This window comes from Misgurnus anguillicaudatus, chromosome 8 (assembly GCF_027580225.2).
Source record: "Misgurnus anguillicaudatus chromosome 8, ASM2758022v2, whole genome shotgun sequence".
NCBI classification, from domain to species: Eukaryota; Metazoa; Chordata; class Actinopteri; order Cypriniformes; family Cobitidae; genus Misgurnus; species Misgurnus anguillicaudatus.
The window spans coordinates 28,057,776-28,077,189 of record NC_073344.2 but is presented as its reverse complement, the minus strand read 5'-3'; the positions used below and the strand labels follow the sequence as shown (position 1 = coordinate 28,077,189).

Genomic DNA, 19,414 nt, shown 5'->3' with positions numbered 1-19,414 from the left:
TTGCAGCCTAAATACATTTGCGCGCAAGGCGGCATGGGGAAACCCAGGCTACCAAACTAATAGATCTGTAAGATAATGTCATCCATCTAACTGTAGATTTGTATGGCAATCTTCATATGTAAGAAACGGATACAGATTTATTTTTTGTTGTTGCTCAGTTTGTAGACCATTGCAAAGTATCATGGGTTTGATTCCCAGTGAACACACACGCCAAATGTATAAATGTAGATGTATTATACATGATTAAAGTTTGTTATCCCTTAAATCTCTTCTGTTGTGTGCAAATCAGAAATGTGTAGATGGATAGTCTACAAGTCAGCATTATCACAAAATATTCATGTTTGCATGAACTGTACCTTTAATCTTGCATGTGTGTGTTTGCTAATGCTAAAAATAAGCCCATTCTCATTAAAGCAGTTAATTAGCTAATAGACACTGTTGCCAGGAGACTGATGTGTCATTTAGACTGTATAAATCTCCAGTGGACACAATCTAACACGTGTGTTAGACGTGTTTATCTTGTGTGTGTATACATCTCATGCCAGATATATTCAATTTAATGCAAAACAAATGTATTCTTATAGCACTTTTCACAATCGTGCATCATAGCAAAGCAGCTTTACAGTAAGTACATTATAGTACCTGCAGTATAAATCTTATGAAATTATCCCCGCCTGACACTAGTAGGGACAAACTGACATTGCAGGGCTTATTTTCGGCAACGTATATATAGCGATAGGAGAAATACTGGGTGACTTCATGAGATGACTTGAGAAGTGTGCGTGTGTACGCTGGTGGTGTTTGTGTATTCATCAGTAATTGGCCGATCGCTCATCCCGGCCGCGTTTCTGCTGTGTAATTGTTGCGGATGCGAGCTGGTGATCAATCACCGATCGCGTGTATTAACTGTGATATCCTGCTGCGCTCCAGCTAATCATTTTGATTGATCGGTTCATCGCCTGTGTTCTGCAGATATCAGCAACTCTGTCTGACACAAAACCACTTAACACTTCTGAGAGATTACCATAGCAACCTGTTGCTCCATTTCTAACACACACACACACACACACACACTTTCTACACACACACACACACATACACCTGTCAATCAAACATGTGCGTATGTAAACTGAGAAATGACTTGAGATTTTGCTGTCACTGGCATCTGAAGGACTGGAAGATGATAAACATGATTTACTGGTAAACACAATGACATTACACAACACTCACAAATATTGTATATCTGTCTGTTTTATAATCAATTTTAGTTTTAGCTTGTTAGACTGAATATACGTTTTGGATTATTTGTGAAGGATTCATAGTGTGTTACTGCAGGTTTTAGCTGAATCTTATGATGAAATATCTCACTTAGGTTGTAGATCATAGCAAGTGTGTTCATAACTGTTGATATGATCATTTTTAGGGCTGTCACAATGATTAAATAATCGTCTCATCGCTGTTGTTTGACCTCATCCGGATGATTTCAGATCACCGCAATGATTGCACATCTCTTTATAAAACACAAGGGGGAGCTGCAGCGCCTGTATAAACAGGACCGTATCAGATGTCTCCTATCAGATACATTTTCAGACACTTTGTGTTTATTTCTTATGAAAAAATTTCAGTTTTTGAAAGAGATGTTTGTGTAAAAAATTATTTCATAATAGAAAATCAATAAAATTGTCAAACAAAACAAAAAAATAATTTCATGAACCAACAAAAAAAGTATGATAATTACATGTCAAAGCAATAAAAAAGACAATTAATCATCAAAGTCATAAAACAGGCAATTAATCGTCATAACGTCAAAATTTATTAGACAATTAACCATCAGCCAAATTGCATAATCGTGACAGCCCTAATCATCATTACAATGCCCATTTTATTTTGTTTATTTTTGTTTAATTTTTGTGTATTTGATTAGGCTGTGGAGCGTCAGTCATGCTTCAGTAGTTGGTTTGTGGTGGGGGCGCTTGACCAGCCTGACCTTACGTGAATTCCTGCGTATTTTATGAGTTGGCTAATTCGTATTAATTTGTGCAAAGTTAATCGTACAAAAATGTACTATTAACATAAAAAACAATAATGAAACCGCATCCCTAACAGGGCTCCAGACTAACTTTTTTACTAGGAGCACAGTAGTCCCCAACTGACAAATTTAGGGGCGCAACCAGAAAATTTAGGGGCACACACTGTAAATCAACAGGCTAACCAAATATTCACATTTCTACTAATTTCCACTGTATTACTAATAAATACTTTAATGATAGATCCAGAAAGTACAATGTGCTGTTTCAAATTCAGTGTCACATCACAAAAAAAGGTAAAATTTACTGGTCGCACGTGCGACTGGATGTAAAAATTCAGTGGCACAATCTCAAATTTTGGTGGCAGTCTGGAGCCCTGCCTAACCCCAACGTCATGGGCAAAACAAAATCGTACAAAGATGTACGAATGTGGTGGTATGAAATTAGCTGACTCATTGCCAAGAGATAGCGTTGAGTTGACAGCATGCACAGGAGAAACATTGAGATCAAGAAAAGCTTTATTATCATTTCCACAATAGCAGTGCAATACGTGGTGAAATGAGACAGGACCACTGTGCTAGACGGTGAACTACACAAAATAAAAACAGAGCTAATGACTAAAAAAGTAAATTTTTAGCCTTGCCACATGACTATACCTGGTATCAAAATGCATAAAATGCATAAAATAACCACAACATGGCTCTGATTCAAGAAGTGAATAATTGTAAATATCTTGTGAAGAACCCTCGAGGAGAAGATCTGCTGACCTACAGTTTATTGAATATACGTCGGTCTGTGTGTCATGAGTTGCATTAAATTCTGTCAATACTTAAAAGTTGACTGTCAAAACTCATCTTTTCCTGCCAGCAAAACATATTTTCTGCTATTTAACTGTAATCTGATCAATGCATCAGCAAGTGCAAAGACTGAACCTCATTTGCTCTCACTGAAATGATCTTCACTTCCTTTATGACCTAAAGAACTTCCTTCCAGATGCCCTAGGCATACACACAGATGCATGCACGTGCACACACACGCACACACACACACACACACACACAATGACACCATCTGATCGATACACACATCACGTGTAATTGGCAGCGTTTGCGTACTGTTGCGGTCTGCTCAGATGAACTTTTAAACTGTCTCACTTTCCTCTAGATTACATTTCACACACACACACACACACACGCTGCCTCCGGGGGTCGATGCCCTCTGTGTTACCGTGGCAACAGGCCAGACCGCAGCTGCAGCATCTGTTTCCCACCTGGTTGCCTGGCGACCACCCAGCTGTCAGCATGCTGCTGCCACATGCCACTGCTGTGTGTGTGTGTGTAAAAATGTGTTTGTATGAACAGTGTCTTGTGAGCAGGACCCTGCTAGTTAAAAATGCTCATAAATGTCCCAGACGATGTCCAGAAGACGTCTTTAAATCTAACGATGTGCTCAGTTTGTGAAGGTTTACTTTAGGGGTTGGCTGAGGAGGACATAAAATATCATTAGTCTGATATAAAAACAATAAAGGTCTAGGAATCGTCCTCACTAATAAAGTAAAACAAATGTGTTTGTGTGTATGTGACTGTAGGGTTTTAGAGACTTCAGCATTGTTCGTGTCTGGGTGGGCACTGCAGTATTGTCATGGGACGGGAAGAGGAAAATCTGGATGTTTAATTATTTCTGCCAGTGATTTTAGGCGTCAGTGGTTTGGTAATCGGCCGTTATTCCCAAAGGAAAAGCTCGGTTTTCTGCTGCTCGTAGATTAAAGATTACATCTCACTGTCGTAGAGATAATACACTGAAAACTTTGTTTTTTATGTGAAACTAATTATAAAGACCACATGATGCACATAAAGAAAACATTTTTTTTATATTTGGGAACGTCCAAGAAAGGAGGTCTTATCATATACAACACTAACACACATACACACACTTCCTGGGTTTATTTGTGTCTCCAGTAATGTGTTGTATGTGTGATCCATTGTGTTAAAAAAGGGAAGCTCCCACCGTTAAACACGTTTATGTACATAGTAAATGTCAGATTTTAAATGTAAAATAAAGAGTACAGGCAGTGGTGTTTGCATTTTCATGGTTTTATTTTCCCGTCACTGAAACATGTGCACATGATCATCTATTTAAAGCATCATATTTGTGTTCAGACATCTCATAAACATCTTAGAAAGCAGATTAAAACCCATAAACGCTAGGAAGACATCTTCATGTCGTCTTAACATCTGCAAAAGGTGTTTGCGATATTAAAACATCCAGATGAAAGCGCATATATCAAAGAGAGGTTTCGGCGGGGTTACATCTGCTATATTTGCATCTCTTTCCGTGTAATGGAAACAGTAGCAATAAAACTCAATTTGACTTGTGTAAGCTGGGTGTACGTAAGTGATTTTAAGATAAAATATGAGTATATTATCAGGCCGGGTGCATTATAGATACTCTATACTCATCTGGTGTTAGCTGAAGCATATAAACGTGTTCGCAGGAGAGAGATTATTCCTCCACAGTCTGAGATGTTGCTCAGCTAATGGTCCACGTTTATTGGGAGCAATAGAGGTGATGGATGTGTTCAACATGAAAGAACAGCAGACGCCTTCTCGCTGGATCATATTTACATAAGTAATATACAGTACATGCTATCCCCCGCGTCTCAATACTAATATAAGCTCCCAGAAGATCTGTAAGATACAAATCTATATCTAAAAATGTCATGTAAAGGAATTGTTCGCTCAAAGTTGCATTTATTGTTTACTACCTAACAACTGATTGACTTGTAAAGGCGTTCCAGATATAAAGATGCATTGCAAAAGCAGTGCAAAAGTAATGGGTTCGAAGTCGAACATGAAAGACGTGTACCTTCTAATGCAGGATAAGTCGCTTTGGATAAAACTATCTGCCAAATGCATAAATGTTTACAGGGTTCCCACATCTTAGTTAACTTCAAATTCAAGCACCTTTCAAGGTCTTTCCAGGTCCAATACCCTCAAATTCAAGGACTAATGGTGCGTTTACACCAACCGCGGTAGAGGCGTGAAGCGCGAGTGATTTCAATGTTAAGTCAATGTGCAGACGCGTTGACGCGCGTCAGGAGGTCCGGCGCAACGGAAGAGGCGTTCGGCGCGGCGCAGAAGACGCGTTTCCGCCTCATTCGCACGTGAAACTTGCGCGAAAGGCGCGAATTGAGCGCTGTGCGCGGTACGCGCAAATGGTGCTTTTTGTGCATTTTGCGGTTCACGCAAAGTTGTGGCTGACGCCCAGGTTGAAACATTTTTACTTTGCCGGAATTTCGCGCCGCGTTAACCAATCAGGAGCCTGCTTGCTGCTGTGGTGGCAGCCCTGCCCAGAGTCACTTACTCAACCAACGCTTGATATTGTCCGTAAGCAGTCACCTGGAGCTATACGACACAAGTTCTTATTTCTATAGAGGATATAGAGAATAAAAAGGACGATCGCTTGGAAGAATGCCAGTAAAGACTTTGGGCAACCTGGTAAGTTGTAAGACACATTTCACTTTTGAGTCACGTGACGTTTATCGACCCGTGCCATTTATTTCCCCCCTATAGTAAGGTTACCAAATACAAACTGGTAACTCTCTTGATAAATGCACAATCAACATAAGTCATCTTGCAAACAGACAACCACATCACTTGCCCCTCCCACAAGAAGCAGATTTTGCCTCTGACGCGCGTCAAATGCTTGCTTTTTCCGCGCGTCTAGTCAGCTCTACACGCGCGAATGCATTCAAACTGTTAAAGCGGCAAACTAGGCGCGGTAGACGCGGTTGGCGTAAACTCAGCATAAATGTGGGGACACATTTCAAGTGAGAGCAAGGTTACATCGTGTTACCTTTTTAAGATACATCGTTACAGTTTCCTTTCGAGGGAACTCGCGCTGCGTCACTGCGGTGACACTTTGGGGATGTCTCCAGGGGTAAGTGCGTCAGAATGTGTATATCAAATTCAACCAAAGGTGAGGCTTAACGACAAAGACAGGGTGACGCGGGAGCCAGGAAGTATATCGCTATCTAAAATATTGCCAAAGATGGTGTTACAGGGACGCAGGAAGTATGGCAAGGGAGACGCAGCGTCTCGTTCACTTCTCAGGGAACAACAGCTACATACGTAACCTGAGATGTTTTCATGTGTCAAACACAACTATGCAAAAAAGCATTTTGGTATGAATCAACACTCGCATACAGAAGATATAAGCATTTAAAGCAAACAGTTTAGTACGTGTATTAAAAATTTTTCCTACACTACACGGGAAATAATATGGATTTTTTTTTTTCAGAAAATTTCTGCATAAAATAGATTTAAGCACTTTCAATGACCTCTATCTATGTATGTATATTTTCAAAAACTTCCCAGAGTCTTGAATTATTTCCCCCAGATTGACAAACATTCAAGGATTTCAAGGAACCCTGAATTTAAATATAAAGATTGTCAGCAAATACATTTTTTGAATGGCTTACGAAAATTAACCATGGCTTAAAACATGATTACTATACTATAATCATGGTATGTTTGCCACAAGAAAAACATGTTTGTGCATATTAATCAAAATGGCAAAAACATGTTTAATTTTCACATGGGTGTCTCCTTGCCTATAATAATCGTATGAGCTACTTTTCTGGCAGCTATTATTGTCAAGGGTTTGTGTTTTTGGTCAGTTGTGTGTTTGCTGTCAGTGTAATGGTGTGTCTGTCTTCACGTGTTATTGAATTAGTGGCTAATGTGTCTGGATGCTTTGGTAGACGTACACGAGTTTGATCCTGGTACTGTCGGGTCGAGGGTTTTTCTCTTGAGAGAGGATGATTTTATTCTGAACGATTAGCGTTGGTTTCAGTCCTCCTGACACAGTCAGATGTTATTACTGTGATGATGAGAAGCGCTTGGCTTCATGTCTGTGTTAGATCGTTCTGCTTTGTTATGTGATATTAATGAGATGTTAATGGTCTCGTGTTGACTCTTGTTTTGTCAGATTCTGATTAATTCGGTGAGTCCGTCCAGACCGGCGCTGCTTTACGAGAGCCTTCCCGTGAGCGAGGGATCTCCGGTTCTCCGTGACATGATCTTCAGTCCAGACCTGCAGTTCATCTACACGCTGACAGACAAACAGGTGAGCGCACGAAAAACGTACATGACTATCCGTTTTAAGAAGTCCCACTTAAAAAAAAAGACAAAACATCTGAAACTTTGGCCTGGTTGATCTAGATTGAGCTGTGGTGAAATGTTGCACTTAAAAATACATCTTTTAGGTCTGTTTTTCTCCACCTGTGTAATATTTCTTCTTATTTAAGGATCTGTGTGTAATTTATTAGCTGTTAAAACACTTTCAGCAGGAGCTGTAGGTAAACCGCTGGTCATCTTGAGGAATGTAAACATTGCCAGTCTGTGATATCACACAACCCGAGGAGCCTGACGTGTGAACTTCTGACTCCAACAGCTGCCGTGTTATTTTTATGGGTCTCTATGTTCGCCTCAAATAAAGATAAAAAGGGCAAATAGTCAACATTTTTGCAAAATCTGCAAAAAATAATTTGTGCAGTAGTGTTTTGTAATGCTAGTGTCTCAGATATCACATGTTTTAAAGCAGGGGTCTCCAACCACAATGGATAAAACAATCTGGAGGGCTACTTTTTGATATAGTTTACTCAAAAAGTTTTTTCTTTTACTTGTTGATTTTATTTATTTTATTTGTTTTAGTATTGTTTAAAACGTTAACATACGTAAACCAAGCCAAGCTAATATAAAAATATTAGGGCTGTCAATAGATTAAAAAAATTAATCTAGATTAATCGCATGATTTCATGAGTTAACTGCGATTAATCGCAAATTAATCGCACATTTTTATCCATTCTAAATTTACCCTAATTTAACACTTTTCAGGTTTTTAATATTCTAATCATATATACATATATAGATGCTTTATGCAAATGTATGTTAACAACAGCCTGTTTACATTTTAACAGAATCACCAGCCATTGTTTTGTATATGAATTTTCCTTTCAGAAGATTTTTCTTTCTCCATTTTTGTTTGCTGCTGCATCATTTGTGACCTGTGCTGGCAAATTGAGTCGGAATTAGCAAATTTAAAAAAAAAATAGTTGTTCATATTTTGACATTCTCTATTAAAACATAGAACAATGCATGATTTGTTGAAATATAACAAAATATGACAGAACTACACGTGTTTGAAGTTGAAAGAGTCAAATTACCACAAACATTTCCACATCCATACATTATATTACCACATCAATAGCTTAAAATCACTGGTAAAACTAATAGATTTAGCACACACAAAGCAAAAACATCATCAATGTATGTTCAACTTTTTTTCCTTTTGTTTGATTGACATTGAGACAGACTGCTTAAAATCTAAGTGATCTAATATAATGTTACACATCAGAAAGTTTTACCCAACAGTTAACCAAACATTTACTTAAAACATAACAGATTATAGAGCCTACCTGCGTGAATTCTTATCAAAACAGATATTTGTAAAACTGTAATTTTGTGTAGATGTCTATATATCCGGGTCGCGCACTCGCGCGTCTGTGTGCACGCGCTTCAGATATTAGTCAGTCAGCGTGAGGGGATCGCTTTTGAGTCTTGTCGCTCTTAATAACTCTTTAACATTAATCAGGTACCGAACTTTATCTCTCTTAATGACTATTTTAACATCAAGCAAGTCCTGCAGTCTATTTTATAAGTCATGCATAAAAGCGAAACCAAAATGAATTGAGACGCATTTTTGTATTAGATTAAGCATTAGGAGGACGGTAACGTTACACCTCTCAGACGTATAAATAAAGATCATATCAGATGTTTAACGAGCATTTAGAGCGTTGGATTTGGTAGGCGATTTGCTTAATGTTCTTATTTCTATAAAAACCTTTTACTCATTTAGAGAGAGTCACATTTGTCTGCGTCTCTGTTCATTCAACTATGGGCTGGACCAAGGGTCAAACAGAAATTGCGCGTTGCGTTCATCTCCGTTAATAAAATTAGTGGCGTTAAAATGAATTTGCGTTAATGCGTTATTGACGCGTTAATTTTGACAGCCCTAAAAAATATGTAATAAGTAAATATTACAATTGAAATTATTAATAGAATGTGCTTTGGCGGGCACCTCACAGACTCTGTGCGGGCAACCTGGTGCCCCCGGGCACCACGTTGGAGACCTCTGCTTTAAAGAAAATTGTGTTTTTTTTACTTGTATGCATTTTTTGGTTCTGCTGAACACAAAGGAAGATATTTGTAATCAAGCAGGAAACAGGAGCACCATTGACTTCCATAGTAGGAAAATAAAATACTAAGGAAGTCAATGGTGCTTTTGCTTTCATTTTTGGGTGAACTATCACTTTAAGGATTTTACATCTTCATTACGTTATCAAAACCTTTTCTCTAACATCTGACGTCTTTATTCGCATTATTTCTTAAATTTTATTTCTTGTGTAAGTTGTATTCCTTTTCTCTGAATAATAAAACGCTCAAGGTCTGAGAATAGCACAAATAATTGATGTAACATGAGCTCCCATTTTTTTAGCATTTAATTAAAAAGTGTCTGTGTGCCCACCCCGTCTGCTGAGCCTCGGGTGATCGGGCGACCCTAAAACCCAGAACTCCCCAGATAAAATCCAGCTGAGACTCGTCTGTGTTTGATCTCACAATTGTAGTGTACATGATGATTAAATTTTAGGGTAGCTCTCTCATGAAAAGCATTTATGATGCATGATCTGTGCAGAACAGAGGTCATTTACATACAGAAATCTTAAAGGTACAGTACCAGGGTCAGAGTAGGGGGTGTAGATGGCCACGAATCACTTAATGAAGTGTTTTGGGTATCTACTGTGCTTGTGTGAGGATGAAGAGGTTATCTTGAAGAAGAGCGTGTTTAAGCTCCTTGGTTTTGAAGTCTTAACCTTTTTGTTCTTTCTAATCAAATCATTGATCATTCAGAGCAAAGTTAATCCCATAATCCTTCATATCAGCATCATTCAGTCCAGCTTCACTTACTTATTGTATGTGTGAGGTCTGTATTAAAGATTCTTCATTGATTGAAATGTATTTACATGCTAAAGCTGAATTCACAGTTATTCTTTGTTATGTCCTTACATGTTTTTTTTCCATTTTAAGGGTCATTTTAATATAAGATGGAAAGAGATGTCTAGTTTAATACACTCTCAAAATGGCTGGGTTATTTTTGACCCATAATGGGTAAATATTGGACAGAACACGTGCTGGGTGAAAAATTGACCCAATGCTGGGTTATTTTAACCCAACTGATGGGTTAATATACCCCATGGTTGCATAACAACAACCCAACATTGGGTAATTTTTAACCCAGCGTGTGTTCTGTCCAATATTTACCCATTATGGGTCAAAATAACCCAGCCATTTTGAGAGTGTATCTTTCCATCTTATATTAAAATAATATATAATATATATATATTATACTCTATACATTTATATATTTAATAATTTTCCCTTTTCTTTTCTTTTCTTCATCTCTTTTCTAAAGCTGCTTTGAAACAATGCAACATTGTAAAAAAGTTATATAAATTAGTTTGACTTACGTCTTCTGAGTTTAAAAAATAATTTGTGCAATCGTGTTTTGTAATGCTAGTGTCTGAGATATCACATGTTTTAAACTAATAATTCACCCCAAAATAAAAACATTGTGATTTCCTCACCCTCAAGTTGTTTTAAACTTGTATGCATTTTTTGGTTCTGCTGAACACAAAGAAAGATATTTGTAATCAAGCAGAAAACATGAGAACCATTGACTTCCATAGTAGGCAAAGAAAATACTATGGAAGTCAATGGTGCCTTAGAACTGTTTGGGTAAAAACATGGCCTTTATTTTTGGGTGAGCTATTACTTTAAGGATTTTACGTATTCTTTACATATTAAATTCGAAATATATTAAATTATCATTACATTTAGGGCCGTCACGTTTATGAAATTTGTCTGACGGTTAATTGTCTAATAAATTGTGGCGATTAATTGCCTGTTTTATTGCTTTGATATTTAATTCTCATACATTTTGTTTGTTTGTTTATGAAATAATTTTCACACATTGTTGTGATTATTTAAATTAAATCTTTATATCTTTAAATCTTCAGTAAATATTAATACACATAACACCTATCTGATACTGTCTCGTTTATACAAGCGCTGCAGCTCCCCCTTGTGTTTTTTATAGAGATTTGCAATCATTGCGGTGATCTGAAATCATTGCGATGAGGTCAAACAATCACAATGAGACGATTATTTAATCGTTGTGAAAGCTCTTATTAGATTGTAAAAAAAAAGCTATATAAATAAATTTGACTTTAGTTTGACTCACAGCTTCTGAGTTTAACAACAAAAGATATTGAATGTTATTGTATTTTCTCCCTTCCTACTGAAAAGATCTGCTGTAAGCTGATTGGCTGGTTTTAGTTGGTGTCCCAGCCTGGTTTTTACTGGATCAGCTGGTGTAGCAGGCTGGATTTAGGGGGGTTTTGATCAGATTGGAACCTTGGCAAAGCTGGTTGGCTGGTCTTTGCTGGTTTAAGATGGTCTTCCAAGCCTGGCAAACCAGCTTGACCGGCTAAAAAATTGGCCAAAACTCTTCTTAAAAACCAGTTTAATCAGGTAAAGCTAGGCTTGGGGGACCAAGTAAAACCAACCAATCATCTTAGGTTACACTGTAAAAAATCCAATTAATGAAATGTTGGAAGGGCAAAAATATATAAGTTAAACCAATTTTCTTGTTTGGGCTTAGTTGAGTAGACATATTATTTTAAGTCTAGATAAATCTGTGTTTAAAACATTAAATGAATGGTTATTTTCAAATTCAGTCAACATTCAGAATGGCTATGTTGACTGAACTAATTAAGACAAATCAGGTAAATATGTGGACTTATGACAGCTATGTTTCCTGACATCAAAATGCTCATAATATTACTGTTATTTGGTAACAAAATGTAATTTTAAGAGTTGTTCAGGCGTGAATGTATGTGCTTTAAGTTTAAATATGCGGTCGGTTAATATAGATAGCGTCTATTTAAAAATGTGCTCGGACACTTTCGGACGGAGATGAGCTCCAGAAGAGCTCCAGAAAATCACAGACACTTAAGAGCTCACACCCCGCCCAGCGCAGCCTAGCCTCGGCAAGCCCATCAGAAATCGACTGCTGGCTCTGATATCTCTGTGGCGTTTAAACATGCGATTTAATTCATTTTAATTTCTTATACTTAATAATAAAAGGTTTACCGGTATGTTTTAAATCATATTTTAGGATTGCACTTAAATGATATCGCTCTTGAATGATATTTCATATCTTTCACATTTGTTATAACTGGGCTGCGTACTGCCTGCGAATTTGAACTTCAGAGCTGAAGGTGCGAGTGGAGAAATAGTCCCAATATCATAACAATCTTAAAACTTCTAAATATACCCGTGTGTGTACCCGTGTGCGTGCGTGTGTGCGTGCGTGCGCGCGTGCTCGCGCGTATGTATGTATGCGCGTGCGTCTGTGTATTTTGAATTTAAAATGTTTTAACTCGGAAGGATCTGGATAACAGGTCATTTCTTCTGAGATCAATCCGCACGCAACAGCTGGAATCACTTACTGTTTCACACACGGAAGGACACACAAGTCAGCCGTTTCCTCAAGTTCACGTCAGGTAAGTGTTTGCAATTAAATGTTAATTTTAGAATATATTAATTGGCAAAGACGCAAATACTCGACGTTTTTGTAATTATATTTTAGTAAAGATATATTAGAAGTGTGTTATGTTATGTGACCGAAGTAAAGTGGAGCTATTTTAGTTAAGATAAAAAGCCTGGATATAGGGATACAGAGTTTAGAACTCGGTCTTTATTATAATTGGGACATTTTTACAAACAAACCTTATAGAATACAATACTGGCGTGCATTTTGAGACAAAACAATAGCACTCATATGTTAAGAGATGTCAGTAAGTTATTTTAGTCAGTGAAAAGCCCTGTCCGAGAAAACCGCCCAATAGTGTTTAATTATGTGTGATGTCTGAGGGAAATTTGGCCTAACATTAACGTTATTTAGGGAATAAAGTCTTTCACCGTCAAACTTTATTATATTAAACATGTTATTTATATATGTGTGTGTTTATATTCCTCTGTTTATCAAACCAGAGCGGAGATGATGTCAGAGGCAGACCAGAAGAATACATAGCGAGACAGTCTCCGCTTGGACTGGCTGAGGAAAGTCTCCTAAATGGCCCTGGAGATGTTCTGACTGACTTTGGAGGCTTTTTGGACTGTTTTATGCCCTCTTTTTAAAGAAGACTTAATTCTGTATGTTCAGTCTGTATGATAAGTGAATAAGTGAATAAAAAGCTTTTGTTTTTATGTGACTGAAGTTAATTATTTTGTTTACAACACCAGCATAAATTATTTGATAAATAATTTAAAAATGTTATTAAAAAAATCCCAAATAATAAATATTAATTGAAGTAACACATAAAACATTGAGTGAATACTTAAATTTTAATTGACAGAGTCTTTGCTGTAAGTTTTTAAAGATTCAACTGATTAAAACATTTTAGTTGAATGAACTATAAAGCTAATTGAGCCAACATACTTTTTTATATTTGAGTCAAATTTGGGCCAACTAAAAAACATCAATCCAGGTAACACTTTGGAGACAGAAATTGAGTGAACGTAAAATTTCTGTGGAACTAGTTACTAAAAAATAATTCATTGAGCCAACAATTTATTTTTTACAGTGTAGTTATAGATTGTCTTTTCAGTATGGCTGTAGGCTGTTACAATTTAAAACTTTCATTTGGCTATTCTGACTACTACACCTGATTTTATGGTTAGTTGCATTTTATTCTTTGTGTTTATCATTTTCGTCCCTATTGGCTGTGACTCACAGATTGTGAACATCATTCTTGTGTTTCACATTGCTTTAAATTTGATTGACAGTTCATACCTCAGGCGTTGAATTATGTTTTTTCCTCTAAATCGCTGGAGTTGGAGTGTGTGTTTATTTTAACACAGACGCACACAAACACACACAGTTATCAGGTGGTGGTTTGTGATACATGTCATTCATCTTCACTTTATTTGTGTTTGTTATGGCTGCGGGCTGCCGTTTAAAACTCTGAATATCAGATAAATGCTTCAGCAAGAGCTCAGATATACTCTGTGTGTGTGTGTGTGTGTATTAAAGAGTGTAGTGCTATGAGATATTAAATGGACCAATATTAATACTAAACATTAAATTATGTTTTTATAACTGCATGATTTATCTAACAGTTTACACACACGCACACAACATATGGTAAATGTATTTTAGAGCGTGTTAAAATCATCATGTATGCTAAACACACACACGTACACCTGAATCTTTAATCTACACAATCTCTCCATCTGTTCTTCATATCTCTCTCTCTCTTTTTCTCTCTCACGTCCTGTCAATCAAACGTTGATCTCCGTGGTAGCTGTCAGATGGCACAGCGTGTGATAATGTGGTTTGGTGCTGGTCGTATGCGGGCACACACACATCACATTGTGTTTACATGCTCCAGTGCACATTTACATCACAGATGTGTGACATTACTGCGTCATGTCTCTTCTGTATGTGTGTGTATGTGTATGATGTAGTGATAATGTGTGTGTTTATCTCAGGTCACGCGTGTACCGGTGGAGAGCTGCGCTCAATACTCAACATGTACTGAATGTTTGAGCTCCAGAGATCCTCACTGCGGATGGTGTGTCCTTCACAACATGTAAGACAACACCCAAACATGTTTGTCACAAAACATTTTATATTAATTTTAGTCTTTTTGAACGAAACCCAACTTATAACGTTTTTGAAGCCGGACGTCTCGTAACATCCACGGGTTTCGGGGTTTCGGTTTGACTAATAATTTCAATGAGCTGAATGCAAATGTCTGCATGTGTGTTCGGTGTGGAAAATTCATTAAAATTCACACAAGTGGGTCATTGACTAATTTCTCTGACTTGACTCGTGGGAGAAATATTAGCAGGATTTCACTATAGAGATGAACTCTGGGTTAAAAATTATTAAAACAATCCCATCATCATCCCATCTTCTGCAATAACTCATCTTGTACTTCTTCTTGAAGATTTAGAGCTCAGCTATATGTATAAATTTATCCTTTGGGAATTTGTGAAGTTTGTCTGGTTTTATGTTGAAGAGATTGTTCGTCTGTTGTATATTAACAAATCCATTAGTGTTATTAAGCTTAGGATTTTGATAATGGCAGTAAACTCATCTTCTCATTGAAAATTAGTTTTTTACCAAACCCTCTGGCAAACATTTGGGATGAACTCTGTCACATTTCCCAGATTTACAGCTAATAAACTGTTTTGCTCAGAGTGTTAATTGTTTTTTTCCATTAAACACTCACTACAAACCCATTTTACTTAAAAACTTTGCTAAAACTTTTCTGACAATTGATGTCCTCCATTAAAACACAACTCCATTTAAAAAACTCATAATTCATGTGCTCTCTTGTGGCAATCGTTCTCTTATGACATCAGCTGGACAGTTTGGGCGGAGCATCTGTTAAAGGAATAGTCTACTCATTTTCAATATTAAAATATGTTATTACCTTAACTAAGAATTGTTGATACATCCCTCTATCATCTGTGTGCGTGCACGTAAGCGCTGGAGCGCGCTGCGACGCTACGATAGCATTTAGCTTAGCCCCACTCATTCAATGGCTCCATCCAGAGATAAAGCTAGAAGTGACCAAACACATCAACGCTTTTCCTATTTAAGACGAGTAGTTATACGAGCAAGTTTGATTGTACAAAATAAAACGTAGCGCTTTTCTAAGCGGATTTAAAAGAGGAACTATATTTTATGGCGTAATAGCACTTTTGGGAGTACTTCGACTCGCCTGAAAAGTCCGCTCCCCTTCTCACTCTCATAATGGGAGAGGGAGGGTGTTACTGCGTCGAGTCGAAGTACTCCCAAAAGTGCTATTACGCCATAAAATATAGTTTCTCTTTTAAATCCGCTTAGAAAAGCGCTACGTTTTATTTTGTACCACCAAACTTGCTCGCACAACCACTCGTCCCAAACAGGAAAAACGTTGATGTGTTTGGTCACTTCTAACTTTATCTCTAAATGGTACCATTGAATGAATGGGGCTAAGCTAAATGCTATCGAAGCGTCGCAGCGCGCTCCAGCTCTTACGTGCACGCACACAGATAAGAGAGGGATGTATCAACAATTCTTAGTTAAGGTAATAACATATTTTAATATTGAAAATGAGTAGACTATTCCTTTAACCCCGCCCCCTCCAACTGTAATAAGTCTGCTGTGACTCAAGTTACATTTCTGAATCTATTCACAGTTGAAAAAACATAAGCCACACCCACTATTTGTGGAAACCATGAGCCACGCCCACAACGTGTCATATTCTATTTCACTTGGAAATACCTCACAATATGGAAGTAAAGTCGATCTTGACTTCCTGTTTCACGGGGACTTTAAAGTCAAAGTAAATTTGACATGTAATTTATTCACATACATGGTTTAATTGTGCTTGATTTTTTTGTAATCTTTGTGATCAAAACCGTAGCTAAATTCTTTACTTCAGTTTCATACCATATATTTCTCACACATTCTAGTATGTAGCGTCCATATTTCGTTAGAATTTTCAAGGGGTCCATGTTTTGTTAATGTCTAATGTCTTGTTTTTGCACACAAATGCTTAAGCAGAATTGGTTGCAAACAAGTGTTATATTATTTATAAAGAGACGTTCTGTGCAGGCTTTGATTGTATTTTATGTGTCTGTCTGCAGTTGTTCACGTCGTGATCGTTGTGAGAGGGCAGATGAACCTCAGCGATTCGCCTCCAGAGTCGATCAGTGTGTAGATCTGACCGTCCAACCAAACAACATATCTGTCACCATGGCTGAAGTCCAGGTGAGTTTGACCAACGTGTTGTAAGAGACGAAATACTCAGACGTGAGCCAGACTTTTCATTTGATCTGTTTTCTCCATCGGTCTTTCAGCTGGTTCTTCAGGCCAGGAACGTTCCGGATCTTTCCGCAGGAGTTGACTGCTCCTTCGAGGATTACACTGAGACTGAAGGAATGATACATGGATCAAACATCTACTGCCAGTCACCATCAGCAAAAGAACTTCTCACGATCACACACCAACAGAGTAAGTATGCACATGTGTGTTTGTTTATATACTCACTGCTTGGCTGAGTTTAGTTTATATTAATGACAGATTTAGGATGGATTTCACATCATATCTTGTATCAGTGATTCAGTCAGTGATTTGTATTATTTTATTTGGATTAGGATTAATGTTTTATATAGGGTTCAGTGAATTAGGATAGAGTCGTATGCAGTGTACACACCAAACGCGAAACATCATGGTCCTCGCTCTAGATTGCTTGCGCGATTTAACTTTGTGTCATTTAAATTTTTAGCTTGAGTTGAATATTTTCAACTTGCATGAAGACGCATTTGAGACTAAAATTGCTTGTTTTCGTGGCAATTGTGCTGCCCAATTCGTGTTGCCCAATTAGCATTTTCCCTTGCATCTAGTCGCGTCTATTTGCGTTGAATTTGTATGTAATCTACTCGCGCAAATTGTTGAAAAAACGAATTTGTATGTAAAAAAAGTTGGGCGAATAGTGTTTGGTGTGTACGCCCCATTAGGCCTTTTTTACACAACAGCGATTTCGTAAAAAACTGAAAAGTTTTTCTTTCACGTTTTTAAAAATGTAACGTACATGAAACATCGTTGTAAGAAATATCCGCTTTTACACTGATCTGCGAAGATGACTATATACGCTTTTTTGTGGATAGAGTTTTATGCTTATGTACACACCAAATGCGAAGCATCGTGGTCCTCGCTCTAGATTACTTGCGGGATTTAACTTTGAGTCATGCGATTTTTTTTTTTTGCCTGAGTTGAATATTGTCAACTTGCACTAAGATGCGTTTGAGACGAATAGCGCTTGTTTTTGTGGCAATTGTGCTGCCCAATTCGCATTGCCCCGCGCATTTTTTTTCTCGAGTTGAATATTTTCAACTTGCGCTAAGATGCATTTGAGACGAATAGCGCTTGTTTTTGTGGCAATCGCGCTGCCCAATTCGCCCTACCCAATTCCCATTGCCCAGCGCGTCGTCTTTTTGCTTGAGTTGAATATTTTCAACTTGCGCTAAGATGCATTTGAGACAAAAAGTGCTTGTTTTTATGGCAATTTGCGCCACCCAATTCGCATTGCCCATTTATTTGCATCTATTCACGTTGACTTTGTATGTAATCTACTTGCGCAAATCGTTGAAATAGTGTTTGGTGTGTACACCCCATTAGGCTATTTTTACACGAACGCAATTAGTAAAAAACTGAAACGTTTTTCTTTCGCGTTTTTTTTTAAATGTCACGTACATGAAACAACGCTGTAAGAAATATCTACTTTTTCGCGGATCCGTGAAGATGACTATTTATGCTTTGTTGTGTGTGAGGCTAGTAGATGGCGATGTTACTTTGGAAAGAAACACTACGCACCTGCACACATATGCATTCTACAGAGCCATAAATACAAACAATAAAGATCAAGGAGAAAGCATCGAGCAGTTTTGTTGAGATGAACGATGAGGTAGATTTATTACTACAAATGACTCTAAACTTAAAGCAAAATTTGGTCAACTTTGTTGAAGAAACGTTAATAAAGTCTATTATACATATATTTACTCTTTCGTAGTTTACACAAACTTTTGACTTAAAAATACAAACTAAAAAAATTTTTATGTCAGAAACACAAAATGCTGTTGTCGTGTAAATGAACAGCCAAATCACATAAAAACTTTACGGTTTGTGGTTCCAAACATTGTCGTGTAAATGGCCCCTTTGTTTTATTCCAATGTTGTGTTTACTATCATGTTTTAAACAGACTCTGAATTCTGATTGGATGATTATACAAAATATGTAAATATCACATTTTTCTTTAAAGCACTTACTAAGAGTTTTTTTGTGTTTATTTGTCATTTCTAAAGGAGACACACACGTTGTGAAGCTCTATTTAAAATCACGGGAAACGGGACAGAAATTCGCCAGCGTGGATTTCACTTTCTACAACTGCAGCATCCACAGATCGTGAGTTCCCCTTATCTGTGCTTTTACCCCGATGCTCTTACATGTCGAGGGGGTGCAGCAGCGCTGCGGGGTGGGTCGTGTTTCTGTTGCCATGGCAACCGCTGGAGTGTTGATTGACACTTATTCTTTCGAAAACAGGCTGTGGTTAAAATCCTACAGATAGTGGACTCCACCTAAGCATTTCAATGAATGCACTAAACTGATAGCGTGTGTAAGACACTCCAGATGGGTTCGGCTCATTTGAG

The 19,414-nt window shown here is 37.5% G+C and overlaps 1 protein-coding gene across 1 annotated transcript in view; it reads left to right on the top strand.

Moving 5' to 3' along the window:
- The window catches only part of plxna1b (plexin A1b), a 120,675-nt gene that overhangs the window by 51,491 nt on the left and 49,770 nt on the right, over nucleotides 1–19,414 (top strand). Inside the window, exons 4-8 of the mRNA XM_073870649.1 lie at nucleotides 7,017–7,154; nucleotides 14,702–14,802; nucleotides 16,853–16,976; nucleotides 17,066–17,219; nucleotides 19,070–19,169. Of these exons, the coding sequence (XP_073726750.1) occupies nucleotides 7,017–7,154; nucleotides 14,702–14,802; nucleotides 16,853–16,976; nucleotides 17,066–17,219; nucleotides 19,070–19,169 (617 nt within the window). The remainder of the gene's footprint in view (nucleotides 1–7,016; nucleotides 7,155–14,701; nucleotides 14,803–16,852; nucleotides 16,977–17,065; nucleotides 17,220–19,069; nucleotides 19,170–19,414) is intronic.